This window comes from Pongo abelii, chromosome 1 (assembly GCF_028885655.2).
Source record: "Pongo abelii isolate AG06213 chromosome 1, NHGRI_mPonAbe1-v2.0_pri, whole genome shotgun sequence".
Taxonomy (NCBI): Eukaryota; Metazoa; Chordata; class Mammalia; order Primates; family Hominidae; genus Pongo; species Pongo abelii.
The window spans coordinates 115,079,515-115,101,646 of record NC_071985.2 but is presented as its reverse complement, the minus strand read 5'-3'; the positions used below and the strand labels follow the sequence as shown (position 1 = coordinate 115,101,646).

Sequence of the window (22,132 nt, the reverse complement as noted above, 5' to 3'; positions counted from 1 at the left end):
TCTTATGAGCTGTGTACTTCTCTACATGTATGTTAAATGTGGACAAGAACTTCACATAAAAATCATTTTAAGAAAGACAAAATATTTAGATGAGGGCATTTGAATAAACATTTGTAATGTTTTTATTACAAAAAAACTCAAGACTTAAGAAATTGCTCAAAGAAACTGATAGATCAGGAGATAACTAGACACTATACAAAAGGTCTTTCTTGACTTACAGTAGGACTATGGTAGAATTTCTTTGCTTTTCTGAAGTATTAAAATAAGAATCTATTGAGACGTAAAACTCTTTCAGGATCATCACTACAAGTGAGGTATGATTGCATTTTAAAGACTGTTTTGTTCCTTGGTTTCCCTAGGTATAAATCAGTGAATCCAGTGAATCATTCAGAATGCAAAGAAGGTCTTTAAACCATTTTGATTGGATGTGCTCAGCAGGGGCTGGAATTTGGCAAGAAGGAGGCACCAATGATCTAGGAAGAAGAGTTTGAATATCTGGTTCCGTGTCCAGTGGGCAGAACTTGGCCTCTTTCTAAGGCTCCTGCCAGCTCCAGGATGCCAGTTTTATGAGGCAGAAAGAACACGGTGTATTTAAAAAAAAAAAAAACAAAAAACCCTGAAACAAAATTCTAGAAAAGTCCATTAATGCATCAGGAATACAAAGGGGCCGAAGAAAAAAATACATATATACATGTATATATATTTGAGAAACTCATATATAATGAGTTTCTTTTCTGGCTCTTAGCTCTCACCTCTTACCTACCATAGAATTGCCTAATTTTGTTCAGGAAGTTGAACAAAATTTCACCCAGGAAAAGGTGGAACTAAACCATGCTGGGTCAAATTTTAGGTTAAGAATTTCTGTCCTGTGTTCTACCTTGAGGCTAACTGTACTAATGGTTTCCAAGAGGCACTGAAAGAGTAGAAATGGTCGAAAGGCCAATGTAATAATTTGCATTAACTTTATTGTGGTTGGAAGTTTATGGAAGGATGGTTGAGTTACTTGCCCAAGGCCTTACAGATAGTGAAAGTTAAAACAACGAAGTTCTTAGAAGAAAACAAAGAAGATTATTTTTATGGGCTTAGGATTATTTTAAACAAGACATACAAAACACTAGTCATAAGAGATAAGATTAATATTTTGAATGTCTTTAAAATTAAGTGCTTCTGTTCATCAAAAGATAACATTAGAATAATTAAAAGTCAACACAGATTGGGAAAAGATATTTGTTATACATATATTGGACAAAGGGCTCATATTCAGAATATGTAAAGAACTCTTACAGGTCATTAGGACAGACAACTCCCTACAAATGAGCAAAAGACTTGAACAGACACTTTATTAAAAGGGTACTGAAATGAATAATAAGCATCTGAAAAATTGCTCAACATCCTTGATCATCAAAAAAATGCAATTTTAAATCACAATGAAATACACATCCCTCCCTTTTTTAAATTAAAAAGACTGAAAATACCAATACTGGCAAAGATGTGAAACAACCGGAAATCTCATATCACTGGTTGGAACCTAAATTGTTATACGAATTTAAAAAACTGTTTGGCAGTGTATTTAAAGTTTAATATGTGAACACTCTATGAACCAGGAATCCAATCCTAGGTGTATATATATACATATCCAACATAAATGAATGCTATGTCCACCAAAAGACATGTGTAAGAATGTCTGCAGCAGCTTCATGAAAGGCAGAAACATGAAGCAACTCAAACGTCCACCAACAGTAGGATGAGTACACAAATCGTTGAATATTTATATAATGAAGTAATACACAGTAGTGAAAAAGAATGGACCATTGTTACACACAACAATATGGATGAATCTCATAGACGCACTGTTGAGCAAGAGAAGACAGACATAAAATTGTACGTGTTATGTATTTCATCCATATCAAGTTCAAATATTGGTAAAACTAATCTATGGTGATAGAGGTTAAAATAGTGGTAACCCTTGTGGGATACTGAATGGGAAGGGGCATGAATGAGCTGGAAAGGTTCCACATCTTGATATGGGTGGCAGTTACATGGGTGTATGCATATGTAAAAAATTATCATTCTGGACACTTTTGATTTGTGCACTTTACTGAATGTTATACCTCAAAAACAAAAAGTAAAACAAAAAATCAGATCACGTCTTGATTTCGTGTCTAACAATAGGATCACTGGCTTTCCCTATAAACACTCATATTGATGTCCTATCCCATTAAAGTTCCTGGATACTCACTCTCCTCTCCCTCGCTGGGAAAGACATATTTGAGAACTCTTCATAGTCTCACAGACACGAGAACCACACTTATTTCAGGCAGGGATGGAAGAGTGGGGCGGAGGAGATGTAAATACTGCATCTGGGAAGTAATCTTTTTCCCCAGCACCTAGTAGAGGATCAATACAAGTACAATAATGTCTATTGATAAATAACATTGTCCAACATTGGCTACTATCTGATACATACAGTATTTGCCACACACTTTCTAACAGGCACTAGGCACTGCACTAATTGTTTCCCACCCATTTTCTTAATACTTATATAACTCTACAAAGCTGTCCCATTGTTAGTCTTGTCCTACAGATAGGAAACTGCAGGTTTTTGGAGGGTTGGTTCAGTTACTTGCCTAAGGCCTTACAGAAGGTTTAAGTGGTCAATGGAGATCTCAACTCAGATTAGTCTGAATTCAGAACCTGGGCTGTAAACCAGTCGCTATGGAATGAATGGATGGTGTCCAAGCCCTGCCTGTATGTTATATAACACACTGGACCAAGTGCTGTGGCATTCCGAGTGGGGCCGAAGCGGCTGCGGCTGCCGACATTGGCGATGGACTCCCCGAGGCCCTTCGTACCACTAACTGCACACAGGTGGTCCCCGGGGCCAGAGAGCCGCCGGCGCTCTCTCCCCGAAGACCACGCCTTCACCTCCAGCCAGTTTGCTTGGGGAATCAGAAAGGTGCCCAGGCCCCAGAAACCATTCAGTTTTTTCCGACTTCGAAAACACACACCGGAGGTAGGCGTGGGCGTTACCCGCCTCACTCCTGGGGGCAGGGAGAACCAACGCGAAAATCCCCAGAGAGGCGGAAGAAAAACCGGCCTACGAGAGAACAGGATGGAGATGGGAAAAGCCTGGGGAAAAGAGAGTTATGCGGCAGGAATAGCAGAAAAGCGTACTAAGCAAAAAGAAAGGTGTCCCACTAACTCCGAAGTTAAGGGGGTGTCGACGCAGCCCACTCTGTTGCGCTTGCGCAGTGCTGCCTCCCTGTGCACCCCGCCCCTTCCCGCCGACGAGGATTTACTCGTCTCTTGGCAACCATTCACCCGAGGCACCAATCAGAGGGCAGCCCTCGCCCCGCCCCCGCCGTTAGGGCCGGGCGGAAGGGTCCCGAGGGGACTGGCTCCGCCCCGCCCCGCCTCTGGCTCCGCCGGGAGGGCGGCTCAGGGGCGGGGACGGGGGCGTGGCCCCGCCGTATAAGAACGGAGGGGGCGGCGGCGCGGCGGCTCACTCAGTGCCGCTGCCTGGGGGCTGTAGAGGTCGCGCAGCTCCTGCTGGGGCCTGCCCACGCCAAGGACCTGCCTCTGTCGCCTCCTCTTCCATCGCCAAGGTGAGTCCGCGACCCCCTCCTCTAAAGGTGCGGCGATGCGGCAGCAGCCCTGGCGGGGGTCCGCCCCCACTAAGCGGTGCTCAGGTCTTTGCCCAGCCTGGTAGGGGGCAGGCGGACCCGAGGGGAGCTGCGGACAGGTGCCGAGACCCGGTGCTCCTTTCCCCTCCTGCTCCCTCAAGGACCCCCGCCCCTGACACACCCGTCCCAAAAGGCCAGAAGAGACGCTCCGAAAGGGAGCTACAACTTTCCAGAGACCTGGGGCTTGGCAAACTCCGGCGAGTTCCTGCTCCGCGCGTCCTGCAGGCTGCGCGCTGGCCGGGCGCGGGCAGGGCGTCCGAAGAGTGTGTGATCTGCGCCTCCGCTCCTACCTGGATCAGACGGCGCCCCCCACCCCCCCTGCCTCCTTTCCTGGCTTGCAGTCCCTCGGGCTCGCCCCGGCGCTCCCGCGGGCGCGCACACCTTCGCCGGCCCGCCGAGTGCGAATTCGAATTCGGCGGTTCCACTAGGCGCAGCTGGAGACGCAGCGGTCCGGGGCTTAGATCTGGTTGGGGAGGGGAGGGGCGCTTCCTAGGCTTATTGCCAAGTCCTGGGTTTTAAGGAGAAGGGCGGAGATCCTTAAGTTTAATGCGCTCACATCCGACTGTGGACACCATGAGCAACAAAGGGATCCAAGCCAGTGACTTGTGCGGTGCGCGTCTCTCAGAAACTTCTTGGGAATGCGGTGTCTGTGAAACCTGCTTCCTCCCCTTTTGAAAATGAAACTTGCTTTACTGCGTAGGTGAAAATCCACGGCAAGTGGGTCGACTCGGACGGATAGCGGTGCGGCTGTCCCGGGTGGTGTCGCAGTTCGGGGACTCCCTTCGCACTGGTCGCGAGGCAGGAGGGAGCAGGGTGGGAGGCGAGTCGGAGGAGGGTGACTTACCTGAAGAATACAGGTTGGTAGCCTGCACACCTGAACTCAACGCTGGCGGGCGAGAAAACCAAGCAGCGCTACCTCCAAGTAAGGGCGCTCCCCTGGAGAAATGAATGCCTGGCGAGCTTCTGGAGAACCCACTATTAGGGCTGGACCCTGCGGCAGGGATAGTGTCAGCTCCCTGCCCCTTCGCCTTTTTTGTCCATAGGTAGGCTTTTGTAGGGCTCTAACCAGTTCCGTGGCTTAATTAAGTAGGGGCCTGCTTCCTTTTTAACATTTTTGCTTTCTTACGGAGATATAAAGCGCATATAAATGAAGTGCTTAAAATGCACTTACTTTTCTTACTAAGAAAGCTTTTATAAATACTATGTGCATAATTATTTGTATTGTGACAACTTGGTCTTCAGGTTACTTTGTAGGTGGGTTAGGAGACTGAACCAGCCCAGGAAATAAAGTTAGGGTGATTAGATCCTCCCAAAGTACACTTCTGGCTGGCTCAGCTGCCCTCTGCGTGCAGGAAAGGGGGTGACCGTTGTTGGCGACAGCAACGTTTCAACGTGAGTAACTTGGCAAGGAAATGAGCCAGGAAGTAAGTTGGGCAGCGGCAAGAGTGGTAGGAGCGCTTATCCAGAATTTTACTGTCTTAAATCCCCAAGGGTATTATTGAGGGTGTGAGACCAGCCACGTTAGGCCCTGCAGTGGAAAAGGGGGAGAGGGATGGGGAGTAAAGAATGCTGACTTTTCTCTGGGCTTTTAGGGCAACCTCTGAGCTGGGCTGCAGGGGTTCTGTCCTTTGACATTCTTGTTTGTGAAGATGGAAAATGATCTCTGGAGTCAAGCTTAGTTTATTTCAGATAACAAACTTTCTCTCCTAGGGTATATACCCGTAGCTTTAGAGTACATATATTCTCAATAAAGAGTTTTTAGGAAGATTTTGGTATATTGTATATAATTGTTCAGGTAGCTGCGCGGGGGGTGGGGGACTCCCATAACAAAGTTAAAAAAACAAAAAACAAAAAAAACTCTGCCAGGAGGCCTCTAAATTGTTACCAAAACAAAGGTCCCTAATTTCATAAGCAACTTCAGTGAGCACATAGAATTAACAGCCATATTTCTTATGCTGTTTTTTCCACAATACCTACCTTGTATCCAGGGATTAAATTCATGTAACCCTGAAGGAAAGGATTTGGCTCTTAGCCTGCTTGTCAGAGTGAGCATGACTTAGTTGTGCACCTGTGGCTATCTCTACCTGGTTTCTTCTGTTCTACTGTGAGCACAAGTAGCCACTGAAATCTCCCGAGTTCCAGAGGCCCGTCCCCCCTCAGCTGTGTCTCCCCATAGTGCACACATTCAGCCCACATTCCCCCGTGTTCAAGGCCAGGGCAGATCATGCACATCTTGTGCTGCCGGTCAGAGAACAGAATTCCTCATATTTCTGAAAGTCCAAGGAACAGCGCAGCAGTAAAGATAACTTAAAAGTGGACTGTAGTGCTCTTGTTTTCACAGTACCATTAACCAGACACATTTGATAGAAAATTTAAAACTTCATTTAAAAAACTTTTTTTTGTTGTTTTTACTGCTCAAGTACATAGGACCTTGTCTTCATCTTTTGTCTCTGATCAATGTTGTGTTCATGGAGTTACCTACTAAAGAAATGGCAACCCAAAGGCTCTCGGTGGATGAGTTGAACCTTTTTTTTTTTTTTTTTTTGCATTACCAAGAGAAGTCGTGGAAGCCCAAAACTAGTTTCATGAGTTAAGCTAAACTTATGTTTTGGGGTTTCTTGGTTTCACACCTGTCTCTGGGTGTATCTGCTATTTTGTGTGCATGTGTGTGTGTTTAGGAGTTAAGGAGTAATGTGGAATGTGAGGTTACGGATAAAACATTACTTGGGTTAGATAAGGTCTGTTGCTTTTTGTGTTGTCATTGAGGTAAACAAGGCACTGTAGGAAAATGCTTCCTGCCATCTTGGTGTTTTGACTATAGTACATTAAAATGGCATAAATTGTATTACAATGAAGCAGACACTTCTGTGTTTAAAGAAATGTTCATGTATTTAAGGCTGCTTGGGTACATTAGTACTGCTGATTTCTTGTGATGTTTTCAGGCCATAAGATCTCTCAAACGTTTTTACGCTTTCATTGCAGGCCTCATAAAGAAGCTTACATTTGGAATTCAAATAGTTTACAGGAAGCATCTTTATATAGTTCAACTAGGTAAGGAAGCCTTAAGAATTGTTTAGAATTAATAGATTTTGTACAGCTGGCCCCTACAGTCTGTTCTAGAACTGTTTGAAAACTTCTTGGAACAACAAAAAAATATGAAAAAAAAATTGCTGATGTTAAGCAACTCTCTCCATGTAGGATGTTTTTTAATCTCGGAGCTTGAGACTAAAGTCTTGGAGTCTTGGTCACAAAGCTGCATGGAGTGTTGTTTATTTCTTGGATAACCGTGATTGAGTCAGTAAGTAGTTAAGTGCTTCCTAGGCAGTAGTTAGTGCCAGGTGCTGAGGACGCCAAGGCAATGGTGTTTGGAAATGCCTCTGGAAGAGCTCTGGATGCGAGAGGAGCTGGGCTGGCTTTATCATGCAGTCAGGGCACTCCGATTTCTCTCATTAGTCTCAGCCACTGGCATATGAGCGCGGAAAGCGGGATCTGTGCCCACTGCTGACTCCCCAGTGCCTGCTTATAGAGCTGGCCTGGCACATAGAAGGTGTTCTGTCATTTGGATACATGTTCGGTTGGCGGCTTGCAAAGAGGGAGGCGTACTTGAAGTGGATGTTCTCCTGGTGGACCGAGGCAGGCAGGCCAATGGCTGAGTCCTCTTTTAAGTAGAGGCCACAGGGGTATAGGTTTGGAGCTGAGGGGCAGTGACTAGCTAATTGACCAACAGCTGAAACTCCTCAAGCTGAGCTCCAGACCCACTCCCTTAAGCACTTCCCATCCTTCCCACCCTCGCTGACACCAGCCGCACATGGCTCACTCAGCCTTTTCTCTCTCTCTGTTCACTCAGTTGCTAGTTCTGCTGATTCTTTCTCTTTTTTATTGTTTCCCACTGTCATCACTGACCTGGTTTAGGGGCCCGTAGACAGCAACTTGATGAGGGCAGTGAGTGAGTCTGCCTCCCCTGCCTCTAGCTAGTTCTACAGTCTGTGCATTTGGAACTCCATCCAAGCGCACAGGGACTGCCAGCACTTCTGGAAGCTGAGCCTCCTCTTCAAGACCGTGCCTTTCTGACTCTTTACTCTTGACCCATCCCCCCACCCCCCATGACAGAGTCTCCCTAACTGCCCTTCTTTGCCTCACAGAACAGATACTCATATCTGCACAAAGGAATGATACTCCTTTCTCACCAAACTTTGAATCCCGCTTCAGGCCCTTCCCACAGGCTTCTGACTGACCTTATCCCATCTGAGGACCTGCTCATTTCACACCTCGATTCATTAATACTTTGTTGTTGTTGTTGTTGTTGTTTGTTCTTTTGAGACGGAGTCTTACTCTGTCGCCAGGCTGGAGTGCAGTAGCATGATCTCTGCTCACTGCAACCTCCACCTCGTGGGTTCGAGCGATCCTCCTGCCTCAGCCTCCTGAATAGCTGGGACTATAGGTGCATGCCACCACACCCAGCTAATTTTTTGTATTTTTAGTAGAGATGGGGTTTCATCATGTTGGCCATGATGGTCTTGGTCTCTTGACCCCGTGATCCGCCTGCCTCACCCTCTCAAAGTGCTGGGATTACAGGTGCGAGCCACCATGCCCGGCCAATACTTTCTTACAGTTCTTCCTTCTACCTTCTTTTCTAGTTCTTAAATTTTTATCTTTGATTGGATAAGCACGAAGTCCCCTACTGTTACCATACTTAGCCTCCTATAAAAACATTTTGAGAAGAAAATTATCCATGAACGTGGAACTGCCCACACCCTCTTACGTTGCCATAAGCGTCTCTCAACTTGTTGAGCCCTGATGAAGATAGAAGAGGTAACCCTCCACCTTTCCTGGCTGCTTGCCCCGATCCCCAAACACACTCTGTCCATCGTTGCCCTCTGCTCGTCGTCGTTAGAGATGAGCATTAGGATTTCCACAGCTAGCCAGTGCTATATGGACTTGGGCAGTTTCCATTGTCATTCCTGTGGAATAACTGCAGCGCGGCAGTAGCAGAAAGAGGACTGATCCAGAAGCAGAGATGACGTGTACATTCATCAAGTGCCTGATGTGTGTCTAGAGGCTTGCTCACAGCTGCTCAGCTAGAGCTAGCATCGCTGCTATCTCCTGTGCCCAGGCTGTTTGTCATCTTTTTACCTCCTCTGCTTCTGAGGCTGACTTTAGCTGTGGGGAGACCTGGTCTCTGGTCCTGGCAGAGCCTTTACCTCTTCAGCCTTCAGCTTCTTCATTATAATAAGGACAATAAATTAGATCAGTGCTTTCCAGTAAAAATATGAGAGACACGATTAACTTCCTAGTAGTCCCATTAAAGAGTAGAAGTAGGTGACATTTGGCCAGGGGCAGTGACTCACACCTGTAACCTCAGGACTTTGGGAGGCTGAGGCAGGAGGATCCCTTGAGTCCAGGAGTTCCAGACCAGCCTGTGTGACACAGCAAGACCCCATCTATACAAAAACAATTTTTTAAAAAATTAGCTGGGTGTGGTGGCACGCGCCTGTGGTACCAGCTACTCAGGAGGCTGAGGCAGGAGAATTGCTTGAGTCCAGGAAGTCAAGGCTGCAGTGAGCTGTGATTGAACCACAGCACTCCAGCCTTGGCAATAGGGTGAGACCCTGTATCAAAAAAAAAGTGAAATTCATTTTAATAAGTGTATTTAATCTACCATATCAAATTTCATCATTTCAGTACGTAATCAATATAAAAAATCTAAATGAGATAGTTTACATTCCTTTTATCATACTGAGACCTTGATATCCAGTATGTGTTTTGCACTTACAGCGGTGCCTATTGGGCAGCACAAGTCTAGACCATCAGCAAAAATGTTTCACTCTCAAGTTCTGATTCTGTATGTGTGGGAGGCAAGATTTAACAACCCAAAGTTATGGAAGGAGAGTATGAAGCAGGATATAAGCTCCACAGGGCCAGGGATCTTTGTCTCTTTCTTCCCAGTGCATCACAAGCTCCTGGAGCAGTGCTCGAAAAATAGTAGGCATGCACATTTTTGAAAGAGTGAAAGGAAAGTCAGTTATGGCCAACTTACTGACAATCATTCACACTGTGCGTCAGACTTGACACTAAAACACGTGGTGTTGGATTCCTAGCCCAGTGCTCATTTTTTTTTTTTTTTTATAGTTTCTTAGAGAATAATAATAAGGCAATAGAATTTCAAGGAACTGCTGATAAAATCTTCTGAGACTGGCAGGGGACCAGGACTCAGTTTATCAACAATTAAAATTTGAGTGAAATTGCAAGAGGAAGTAACATTCAAGTCAAAGGTGTTTGAGCTGTCTAGTGACAGCACATTAATTACTTGATGAATGCTAAACATGAGCTGCTGCTGTGTGCAGTACCTGGAGGCCCGGAACCTGCAACTTGAATGCCAACTCCTAAGGGAAGGATCCATGCGAAACAAAAACCTGGATGGAACTATGCACGTAATTAGCATCTGCTCTGAAATGGAGGTCAGCTCACACTTAGACGCTTGTGAATGGGGTGTGTTTATGGTCTAACGTATGATAAGGGTGGCATTTGAGGAACTACGAATTGCTTGTCCCTTTCCTGATAAGGCCTGGGCAGGGAAGCTGCTAGTGATTAGACAGGACTTTTAGCTGACTGAGGTCTTCCTTTTGGATAACTGTTTAAAGCTGTAGGCTGGAGAGTTAGATGGTAAAGTAGCCTGTGGAAGCAGCCTTTGATGAAACCCGGAGGCTGTCAGCTCTTAAACCCTGTGGATTACGTGTAAACTGAGTCATTCTTACAGTAAGCAGTCTCCTCCTTAGGAATCATCTCATTTTTCTCAGTCTAGGCAATCTCTAAAACAGAAAGGCAGGCTCTCTTTGGGGAGCTCTTTAAATGAATTCACACCAGTAACACCTCTGATTTAGAAAGAAGCAGTTGATGGTGGGAAGGTGGTTACCAAGTAGCAACAAGGATTATTTCCATTTCAAGTTGTGTGTGTAGCACTTAATGCTGACACCTTGGAAAAAAATCAAGGCTTTTATGCCCTGCTTCCATCTAAAGATGTCTGTGTCCTGACCTTGTTAATATTTCCATTTGCAACCACGTCAGAGTATTCTTTCAACACTTGAACTTGTGTGGCATCCCTGTTGTAATATCTAGGCCAGTGTTTCGATTCTGTTTGCTGTTTTGCGGCCACAGCATTAGTTCTTCCAGCGTTATCTCTCCACCCACACTTGCCTAAGCACCCTATTTTCAAAGGTGGGAAAGAGCTTTCTGTTTGGAGTCATCGGTGGGTGTCTGTGGACGGAGCCCAGTGGTAACCATTCAGACTGTGTGTTGGCTTCTCACTTCTTAGTGGGAAGTGAGAATTCATAGAGGCCCCTTAAACAGCCGAGATCACAGCCTGGTTCTGTGGCCTGCCTGGGTTTCAGTCCAGGGCTGCTTTCCACAGCTCATGTGGGAATCTAACCAAATTTTTTGACTCTAGTAAACATCATTGGTAAATGGCTGGAGGATGATAATAACCTTAAGAAAATAGAATGAGACACTGGCTGAATGCAATGGAGCTGAGAGTGAGAAGAGACCAACCATGGGGTTTGTTGTGTCACTGACTTAGAAATGTTTTTTCTGGGCACAGCTTTGTGGTCTGGGGCAGTTACTTCTTTGAACTCAGGTAGAATGTATTGCGGGCATTTAAGTGGGCAACTGTAAAAATAACATCTTGGAAAAATAGTGAGCATAGGATATATTTTATTGACCTTTTAAAAAGTAAAGCATTATTTTATCTGGTTTTATTGCTTCAGGCCATTCATAATCTAAGCTGCTATTCCATGTACATGAAACACTCGAGTGTCTGTTATCTGTAACTTTCATGTGTTTGGGGCTGTGGAGGAGTCTCCAGAATGTGGCCCCCTCCCTATGTGGGGGGTCTGGCCCTAGGGAGGAGCTGGCAGACAAAAGGCTTCCTTAGACTGCCTCCAAACCCTTCCTAGATAACTTCTGGCCTTCATCCCCCAAGGAATTCAAGGAGTAAGGGAGGAGGATTTTTTTCAGAAGGCCATATCCATGTTGACCCTGGTTTTTCTCCTTTCTGCCCAGTTATCTGCTGCTGCACATGCCAAGCAAAATGACCAAGGTCCATGGTCATTCGAAGCGCCTGGCTCTTTTCTTATGGGTGAAAGAATCTCAAGGGTCAAACTACATGAAGGTGGGGGAAGTGACGGTGTCCAGTCTCAGGTTCAGCATTCATGAGGTCCTGTGTAGGTTCCAGACTTTCTGCTTTCAGTTTTGTTCCAGCGCTCCTTCCTGGGCTGGCCCTTTAAGTCCTGGTCACTGCCTGCAAATTTATCAACCATTTCTCTGTAGCTCCAGTTGGGTTATTGGCTTCTTTGATCTGAGAAGGTTGCCGTCTCGACTGTAGCTAGTGTCCTGTTCTGTTGCTTCATCAGCCTGTCAACACTCTGATCTCCCAGCCATCAGAGGAGTCTCAGTAATTGTTCCTTTATTCCATGAGCAAAGCAGCATGCCTTAGTTTTCTGGATCAGGATCAGCCCATTCCTGATAATCTCCCTCCTGTGCCATTAATTTTTCCTCTTATTACTAGTTCAGCAAGGTGACTGTCCAGCACCTTCCACTCTTGGGTTCTCTCTCTCTTCTGGACTTGGTTTCTCTAAAATCACCACTGTTCTGCAATGTAGCCAGCATCTTGGAGCTCCCTGGGAAGTTAGGATCCTAGGCCTTCATCTCCCAGCCATTGTTCCTTTAAAACAAATAGTAGCATAATGATTAGCATTTCTACACTTAATCACGTTCAGTTCCGGTGGCTCCAGCCTGGAGTTTCTATGCTGACAGTTGTTAGATACTTCAGTTCTAAATGCTTCTCCCTTGCTTTCAGAATTTGCCATCTGGCCTTACCTCACTCAGGTGGCCTTAGCGGTCTAGCCAAACTTCTTTCCTACGATCTTATTTTTTAAAAATCTGTATACCTTCCTTCCTTTTCTTTCTACTTACTGCCATCTCCTTCCTCTGACCGTCTAAGCACAACCAGCTCTTCTTCAAGCTCCCTGCCCCACCAAAGCTATCCACCTTTTAGGAAGACTCTTAAATTCCATTTCTGCTACTCACCAGCAGTGCGTCCTTGGACAGTTTACAATTTGCACATCCTCTTTGTTCTCCAGTTTTCCCATCTGTAAGTGGGGGAGTAGGAGGAATGGTATCTCTTTTATAGGGTTGTTATAGGAATCAAATGATTGATCCAGATAGACTCCTGGAAGCACTGTTTTACTGCCTATTTGTGATGTTGTAAAAGAGTTTGGTGGCTCATTAGGATACCTGGCTAAACATCTAGTCACATTTGGTGTCCCCTGGCCATGGCTGTGGCTGCTGCCATATGAAGAGCCCTTGGAGGGCTCTGCATGTGTTAGCACCTGCCAGAGAAAAGGATGTGGGCAGAAGTAGACATTTGTTATGAAACAATTGATGTGCTCCCCCACTGAGAAGTGGGATTTCCCACACACTGTGGCAATATATTATCTTCTTTGTTGTGTCTGTGGCGGGGCGCACCTCTAAGCCACCTGGCATCTTTTGCTTAACTGGAATCTGCACAAAAGCAGAGAGTAAAGGCTGACTCCAGCTTTTTGCTATCTTCGGTGTGTATGGTGGGGACGGGGCAATGGAAAGATTAGGTCTCACGGTTACATAGTGAACAGAAGGTTGCTGTGTCCTTTTTTGTTAGGACCAATAACGTCTGTTTTAGAAAAGATCACTTTAGTGGCTACGAGAACTGGTGATCCCAGTGCACATGTGGGTTGTGACATGTGCTTGTCACTCTGTGTCCACCTCCCATCCACCATGGCAGACCTTGAGCTTGGTGGAAGGGAGTCAGCAGTTCCCAGACACTAGTCTCGCAGTTGAGGACCTGGGGTCAATTCGCTTAATCTTTTCTGAACCCTATTACTTAATTTGTGAAAAAGGGATAGTTGTAGATTCCTTAGAGTTCCTGTGAGGATTAGATGGGAATTGAAGTGAAGTGGCTCATACTAAGTACTATTTCATTTGCTTTGACACACATCTCTACACCCTTCATTTCACAAGCAAATAAGAGATAGACTTGGAGTCATGGTTGTCATTCACTCTTGTTAAGGGAAGAAGTGGGATAGGATAGTATGAAGTGTATTGCCACCACTTTTATTTCTGCTTACATTCTCTAGGTTTTCATATGTAATGGAATGGTCTCTTTTTGTCAAAAGTGTCCTCTTGTACACGGGGGAGGAGTTTGTATGGAAGATGTGTGGGAAGAGCCACAGGTGCACGGGTCCCCTGTTGGCCAGGCGCCAGGGGCCGCAGGTGTCTTTGTTCCATGTACACACTTCTCTTGGAGTCTGTCACCAGGCTTGGCCCATTGCCCAAGATTCCAGCTCTTACCTTGGGTTAGAAAGTTTTACTGGGAAGAACCACACATTTGAGGTAACATCCAGAAACAGTGAAAGAGAATTTGTTTCCTCAGGAATGCTGAAATATGTTTGACTTTCTTTTGTATTCATAGACCCTCAGGAGGGTCAGAAGAAGGTAACACTTAGTTGCCTCTGGACTGCTGAAAGCCCTCAATAGCTGAGAACCTCAGTTCAAGCCTCAGCATTTTCCTGAAATTTTCTAGACAATCACTTCCATAGCTTTCATGTTAAAGATCACAGACCTAGACTTAGATATATGCAGTCCTTAACTTGATAGATGTATATCTCCACACATACTAAGAACCTTGTGGACAGTTTCTATGTCTAATGCCAGGCGCAAAATAAGAATTAATGTTGCTTTGACCAAATTGACTGCGTGCAAATGTTATAAATGCTCACAGTTACCTCCCCCCACCAAGCTCATGCACCTGCCTCTCCCACTCGCTCACCTTGGGTTCCTCACGCTTTCATCGTGTTTCTGGACTTCACTGGCTAGTCCAGAGATCTAGATAAGCTATGAAGCAGGACTAGAAATAGCTTTTTTTTTTTTCTTTTTAGTGCTCAAACGTAGGTTTTCAGACCAATCTGCGTTGAGCATCTCTGTCCTGGGCAATGGGAAATGATTAGATTAGACATCAAACTTTTTCTCAGGGACCTTGGTTTAACCTTCTGGCCTAGTTTGTCTTTTCCTTTCTTTTGCTGCTGTCTCTGCAAACCTCTTTTTTTTCTTCCTTCAGTGCGTGTATTCTACCTTTACTGCAGTCAGATAATAGAAGAAAAGGGAGTTCAAAAGTACCTGAGATAGTTGGTCATCTTGAATTCTCAAAAACAGACCCTGAATTCTCAAATCTGCAGGAACAAATTATGGTTTCCACCTTTCCCCATTTCTACTGTGCAAATACAATGAATCTGTTTCTCAAACAGTAAAAGGGAAATGAAACACTTTAGTTTGAATTTACTAGGCTTCAAATTAATTTGTTCTCTATTTTGTTAATTCTGCTAACTAGAATTTGCCTTTAACTAGGGCCTTTCATGAATTGGGAATGTGTGTTCCACGTGATTCTTTTATATGGGGATTATATCAGTGTTGATTTAACGTGGTTAATTAAAACTAAAAACTGTTGGACTAAGCACTGATGTGTTACCTAAACACTGAGGGCCTATGACTTGGATTTATTCTAGTAATACCAATGTTTGTCTAAGTAACTTTAAAATGTACTTTTGGTATTTGAAATTGTTTGGATGAGTGAGGGACAATGAAGAATCCCTTTCTAATAGGCACAAGTGACTTATTTTATGCTCTTCTAATGAGCTAAGCACTTAGTATGAACTCAGCCTAAATTTGTGTCTTCAGTGGCTTAAACTCCTCTCTGTGTAAATCATGGTAAATTGAGAAAGTGAAAAACTACACCATGGACTTGGCATTTTTCATGTCCCACACTGTGCTTTTATCCAGACTTTCTCCCCTAGAATTTAACTCCAGTATTCATATATGTATGAGAAGAAGTTGGGATGGAAGATGCTAACCACAGGCATATTGTATTTCTGAAAAAAGTGTTTGTTAAAGTTTTTGCAACTGTAGCCAGCAACCAACTTAACAGTATCACAAGGGTACCTACATGTTATGAGAAATAGCAATTCTGTGAAACTGAAAAAAAAATTTTCTTTTGGTTAACATAGAATGAGATGAGAGGAGATGGATTTGCATGATTAGAGAGTTTGAGGTTTTTTTTTTAATGAGCATCTTCTTTTAAAAAGTATATGAGTAGAAACTTGATAGAAAGGCATTCTAGAGGAAAAAAGTCTCTCTTCCTCTGTTCATCCCCTTATCTGTAGAGATCAGCATTTACGTCTTGGAGGTGAAGCTTCCAAGTGTATTTAATTTTGTCACATGGATGTGGGAATGCAGAATGTGGAATGTAGAGGGGAGGGGTGGGAAGGAAAAAGGGGATTGAAGAAGTTAAATAAGGCAGCAGGTGAATAGAAGGCTCCTAAGGGAGAAGCTTTAGGACATGGATCATAAGGTTTTAATTTTTCTTCAACTAATACGTATATAGATTCCAAATTCAAAGGGCACAAAATAAGTTTTCTTCTTCTAACTTTGAATCTACTTCCCCTAAACTAGAGGAAGTATTTGATACAGACTAAAACTACTACCTGCGTATGTTTCCAGAGACTTTATATGCTTGTGTAAGCATAGACTTTAACAGTTTTGCTGTTAACAGTTTTGCTATTAACTTGTTTTTCTATTAATGAGTCTTGATAAGCATTTCACAGTCATACAGAAAGAACAGCCGTCTTGAATTGTCATCTTGAATTGTCAAAAACAAACCCTGAATGCTCAAATCTGTAGGAACAACTGCATGCGTTTCTGTATTGTTTTATACACACATCAGATCATGTAACCGTCTTCTATTGGTGAATACTTACAGCTTTATAAATAATTCTCCAATGAATATTTTGTGTATACTTGCAAATATACTAAGGATATAATTCAAAGTAGACTTACCAGAAGTAGGATCCCTATGTCAGAGAGTATATCGCCTTAAAATTAAGTGTCTTGTGTCCAGAGAGAGCCCACAAGCAGTATACTAGAGGGTGTCTGATTCCCACGTATCAGACTTACTGATCTTTTCCCATTTGATGGATAAAAATGTTACACTGAGGTTTTAATCTGCCTGTCTCTTAAGTAAGGTTGTGACTGTAATGTGTTTGAGTTGCAGTTTGTGTCCTTTGTGTCTTCTCTGTTGGGGTTCTTCTGGTATTTCTGATTTGGTGAAGCTCCTTATTCATTAAAGAAATGAGTACTTTGCCTAATGTAACAAATATTTTTCTTACTTTTGCCTTCTGACTTTATGGTGTTTTTGAATTATATAGTCAAATATAGCAATTTTTGAGGCTTTTAGGTTTTATGTGACTTATTTAAAAAAAAACTACCCACTCTGTGTAAGTAAATATAAATGCATTTCCACCTCAGTACTCTTAGAGTTTCATGCTTTTGCATTCAGTCTTTGATGTGTCCAATCTAGATCTTAGTTTGGCATGAAATAGGGAGTCCCTTTCTTTTTTTCTTTTTGATAATTTAGATAACCATCCAGATGTTTTTCTTCACTTTACTATTCTGAAATGCCTCCTTTAATTATATACTAAATCCCTTTACATATCTGATTTTATTTCTAGATTTAAAAAATTTCGTTCCATTGATTTGTCTTTTTGGGCCAATAATATGCTGTTTCAATTATTGTGGTTTTGTGATATCTGTCACAGACTAGTACATGTCATTCCTATTTTTTCATGATGTTTTCTGGCTATTTCTGCCTCTCCTACCATATGAACCTTACAAATTCTGTCTAAAACAGATTCTGACTTTGAGTCTACTAGAAGTTCACATACTTTGAAATATATGAAAACTCTCAACCGTGTGTACTTCCCCCCACCAAAAAAAGGCTCATAGCTTCCAGGCTATCACTAGTCTCAGATGTCCCTCCTCTAATGTTCAGAACCATCGTTCTAGCATAGGTGTAGTCCTGACTTTAATCCTACATGACGTCTTTTTGAACAACTCCTTAAAAAAAGACTTGAGTCAGAATGTAGTCCTACAGTTATTCTCCTCTGTAACATTATTGAGGTTCTTGCTGGAGATTTTAAAAAAATAGTTGCTTGTATCTCAAGTACTGATTGCATTACAGCCTCTGGTTGCTGTGTGACTTCTCTTGCCTGTGTCATAAAGATGAGCTTTGAAAGCACAACAGGTAATTCACACTAGCAAGTGAGTTGTATTTCTTTAGGTAGACCAACATACCTGAAATCTATAAAACCCATGCCACCAAATCATAGTCTAGCTCTGGTCACAGTAAAGCCAGCACCGTAACTTTCTGTAATTATTAGAACTTAATTGTGTAGCTCAGGGTTCCCCACCCCCCAGACCACAGGCCAATACCAGTCTGTGGCCTGTTAGGAACTGGGCAGCACAGCAGGAGATGAGTGGCAGGTGAGCGAGCATTACCACCAGAGCTCTGCCTCCTGTCAGATCAGCAGCACATTAGATGCTCCTAGGAGTATGAACCCTAGTGTGAACTGAGCATGTGAGGGATCTAGGTTGTGTCCTCCTTATGAGACTCTAATGCCTGATGATCTGAGGGTGAAACAGGAACAGGTTCATGCTGCAACTATCATTCCCCCCTTCCCGGTTCATGGAAAAATTGTCTTCCACAAAACTGGTCCCTGATACCAAAAAGGTTGGGGACCACTGGTGTGGCACATACAGTGGACACAAATGTACTGTGTGCTAATCATGGGAGACCACAAAGAACTGCTAAGTGTTTAAACGGCATGGCAAAAAGAGAACTCTACTACTCCAAATCTGCCTTCAAACCAAATGCCAGTCACAGTAAACATTATTCATCACAAATTTTGCTTGGGATCCATAACCTAGGAGTGCTTTGTAGGATGATCTAGATAGCCTAGGACTTTTTAACGCTGTTCAGAGGCACTTTTTTCTTCCCCTCCACAAGTACTCTGTAGCGAGCAATAGAGCACTCATCCCCAGATTGGTCCTGCAGAGCCTGCTGTGATCACATACTCAGCCCACTGCTTTCGGCCTCTCGGCCCCAACCAAGAGCTCATGTTGTCTTTCTGTTGGCTTGTGTCCCCTCTCCATAAGTGAACTCTGTGACCTTCCTATTCACCCCAACCAGGGACACCCTTTCTTCCACTTTTATATTACATTTTATTTCCACCACTGGAGTTGTCCACACCACACACTGCCTTGTATTGATACCTTGTATTTTCACCTTCCTCTTGATGGGAGAGCCTGAAGAGCTCATCTCCATGTGCCCAGCAATGCCCTGACAACCAAGTAACAACCATAGGAGATCCCTGGCACCGGTGCAAGGCCAGAAATCCATGTTGGAACCCCAGGAGAATGCATGCCGATGAGTATTCAAACACAGCAGCTTCCAAACAATGAAACTGCAGAAGTCATTGGGATGGGTTTTATGTGGGTCTAGCAAGTCAGAAAGGCAGAGGGGGTGGGAAAACTGTTTACAGTGAAATCTGAGGACAGCGCCTTGACTCTTTGTTCTGGGTTTTACATCCATCTAGCAAATATTCGACTCGTGGCTCTACAGGCACCTTGACATTTTAATATACGAGTATTTGTTTTTATATATTAGGATTTCCAGGGATCCATTGTGTTTTATTTTTTGGTAAGTATAACGTAGCTGAAAATTACTTGGGAAACTTTGTGGTCCTAGCAGATGAAGTGGTGTTTTTCTCCTAGTACTCATTGCCAACTTTATTCTCCTTGGGTAGCTTTAAGGTATTATTTTTTTTCCAAGTACACTTGAAGGCGCACATTGCCCGGGGGAAGTTGGTCATGTCCTGTGTCGGGCATCCTTGCTAGGAAGAGTGGTTCCACTACATAGGTGACCTAACCTTTTGTTGACTAGAAATTTTGTCATAAAAACAACTCCTTGGTTCTACCCTAGATGACAAGTACTTGTTAGGATAGACTTCTCCTATAAATGAAAGGGACATGGGAATTTTGCTAAGGGAATATACTTTATTCTAGTAGAAGGGGTTGGACTCCCACTTATTGGTGAGATTGTAGCCCAAAGTTGAGAATGCATCTACTTGTGGAGTGAAGGAAGTTGTATGCGTGTGTGTGTCTGTGTGTTGTATATTCTGTGTGTGACTGTTGTAGCCTAGAAGAATGTAGACATTCTTCTCTTTTTCACTATAAGACACCTTCAGCCTAGGTATCAACCAGGTCAAGATGTGGTTAGGGAGCCAGAAAGCTGGAGAAGTAACTAATTCGACTGCGGTCCTATATGGTTTGCTAACATTCTGTTTCCAGAACATTTGAAACACACTCCGTTTCAGCACACTCCACCCTCACCCAGAAAAAAAACAAACAAAACAAAACTATGAAGTAATCTGAAGTAATATAGAATGAGTTTGTGTGTTTTTGTCCTTCTCTGCGGTGTCACTGTTTTTTACATATTTAACTCATTGAGTCCTCACGGCAACACTGAGCAATAAGTGCTATTTATCACCATTTTACAGGAAGATGTTCAGAGATTAAACAGTGTGAGTTCCTCGAGCTGCTTTGCCATGTAGAAGTGAATCCTAACTCTGTTTCTCACCCCTCACTTTCAGTTTCCCCAGCCAGAACATCCCCCGAAGATGGCAGAGGAGAGCAGCTGTACCAGGGACTGCATGTCCTTCAGCGTGCTCAACTGGGATCAGGTTAGCCGGCTGCATGAGGTCCTGACTGAAGTTGTACCTATCCACGGACGAGGCAACTTTCCAACCTTGGAGATAACTCTGAAGGACATCGTCCAGACCGTCCGCAGTCGGCTGGAGGAGGCAGGCATCAAAGTGCAGGACGTCCGGCTGAATGGCTCTGCAGCTGGCCACGTTTTGGTCAAAGACAATGGCTTGGGCTGCAAAGACCTGGACCTAATCTTCCATGTGGCTCTTCCAACAGAGGCAGAATTTCAGCTGGTTAGAGATGTGGTTCTGTGTTCCCTTCTGAACTTCCTGCCAGAGGGTGTGAACAAGCTCAAAATCAGTCCAGTCACTCTGAAGGAGGCATATGTGCAGAAGCTAGTGAAGGTTTGCACGGACACTGACCGCTGGAGCCTGATCTCCCTCTCCAACAAGAATGGGAAGAACGTGGAGCTGAAGTTTGTCGACTCCATTCGGCGTCAGTTTGAGTTCAGTGTGGACTCTTTCCAAATCATCCTGGATTCTTTGCTTTTCTTCTATGACTGTTCCAATAACCCCATCTCTGAGCACTTCCACCCCACCGTGATTGGGGAGAGCATGTACGGGGATTTTGAGGAAGCTTTTGACCATCTGCAGAACAGACTGATCGCCACCAAGAACCCAGAAGAAATCAGAGGTGGGGGACTTCTCAAGTACAGCAACCTTCTCGTGCGGGACTTCAGGCCCACGGACCAGGAAGAAATCAAAACTCTAGAGCGCTACATGTGCTCCAGGTTCTTCATCGACTTCCCGGACATCCTTGAACAGCAGAGGAAGTTGGAGACTTACCTTCAAAACCACTTTGCTGAAGAAGAGAGAAGCAAGTACGACTACCTCATGATCCTTCGCAGGGTGGTGAATGAGAGCACCGTGTGTCTCATGGGGCATGAACGCAGGCAGACCCTGAACCTCATCTCCCTCCTGGCCTTGCGTGTGCTGGCGGAACAAAACATCATCCCCAATGCCACCAATGTCACCTGTTACTACCAGCCGGCTCCTTATGTCAGTGATGGCAACTTCAGCAACTACTACGTTGCGCATCCTCCAGTTACCTACAGCCAGCCTTACCCTACCTGGCTGCCTTGTAACTAACCTTGAGACCTGAGGGTTTCCACAGTGGGAATCCCAATAGGGCTAGGGCTCTCAGGTAGGGGAGCCTCCTTCTAGATGTAGGTGTTTGGCTTTTAAAGGGGAACTCAGCTCTGATTCTGCTTTTTTTGTGTGTGTACCCATTGGAATGGGTCTACAGTGTATCATGAGCCAACCCTAAAAGGACCCGTATTACAGTGCCACGTTGGAAAACGCTACAGGAAGCATGACCTATCCACATCTTTCCAAGATAGACACTAACATGTCACGTCCCAAACATTAGCACGTGGGGATTGAGCTCTGTGCAGTAATCGAGATTGGGAGAATTTGGGCAGCGCATGAGAAGTGCTAAGCTACTTGTTTTCTCACTTGAGCCCCGGTAGGTTGTGTTGGCCCTCACTTGGGATTCTCAGCAGTTACATGAAAGTTGTGCTGATAATCTCTTCTCGCACCAATTTTAGTCAGGCAGACAATGGTAAACATGAGGGTGCTCTTGTGACTTAATTTTTGTTCAAGGGACTAAATTGCTTATGTTTATTCCCTGTCAGCGGAGTGGAGAATGTCATTCATCAATAAACCAAAGCCAATAGCTGGAGAATTGAGATCTGGTTGAAAGTGGTTTATGGTTTACATGCTGTAGTATCCTGAGGAATTGCAAGATATTGCTGAGGAAAAAAAAAA

The 22,132-nt window shown here is 44.1% G+C and overlaps 1 protein-coding gene and 1 long non-coding RNA gene across 8 annotated transcripts in view; one reads left to right on the top strand and one right to left on the bottom strand.

The window, feature by feature from the left end:
- LOC129049492 (uncharacterized) overlaps positions 1 to 4,063 on the bottom strand; it is a 19,652-nt gene extending 15,589 nt beyond the window's left edge. For 2 of the 7 annotated variants that reach the window (XR_008512616.2, XR_008512619.2), the window contains exons 1-2: positions 3,009 to 3,251; positions 2,240 to 2,387 (exon numbers count right to left, since the gene is read on the bottom strand). This is a non-coding gene — a long non-coding RNA (uncharacterized LOC129049492). Of the gene's footprint in view, positions 1 to 2,239; positions 2,388 to 3,008; positions 3,301 to 3,860 lie in introns of those variants that run through there. The other 5 variants (XR_008512623.1, XR_008512615.2, XR_008512625.1 and 2 more) reach the window with 5 other exon arrangements.
- TENT5C (terminal nucleotidyltransferase 5C) lies at positions 3,500 to 22,132 on the top strand. Its single transcript, NM_001131453.1, is given in 2 exon segments — positions 3,500 to 3,605; positions 20,252 to 22,132. A coding segment is annotated over 1 exon segment (504 nt). The 5' UTR covers positions 3,500 to 3,605; positions 20,252 to 20,278; the 3' UTR covers positions 20,783 to 22,132.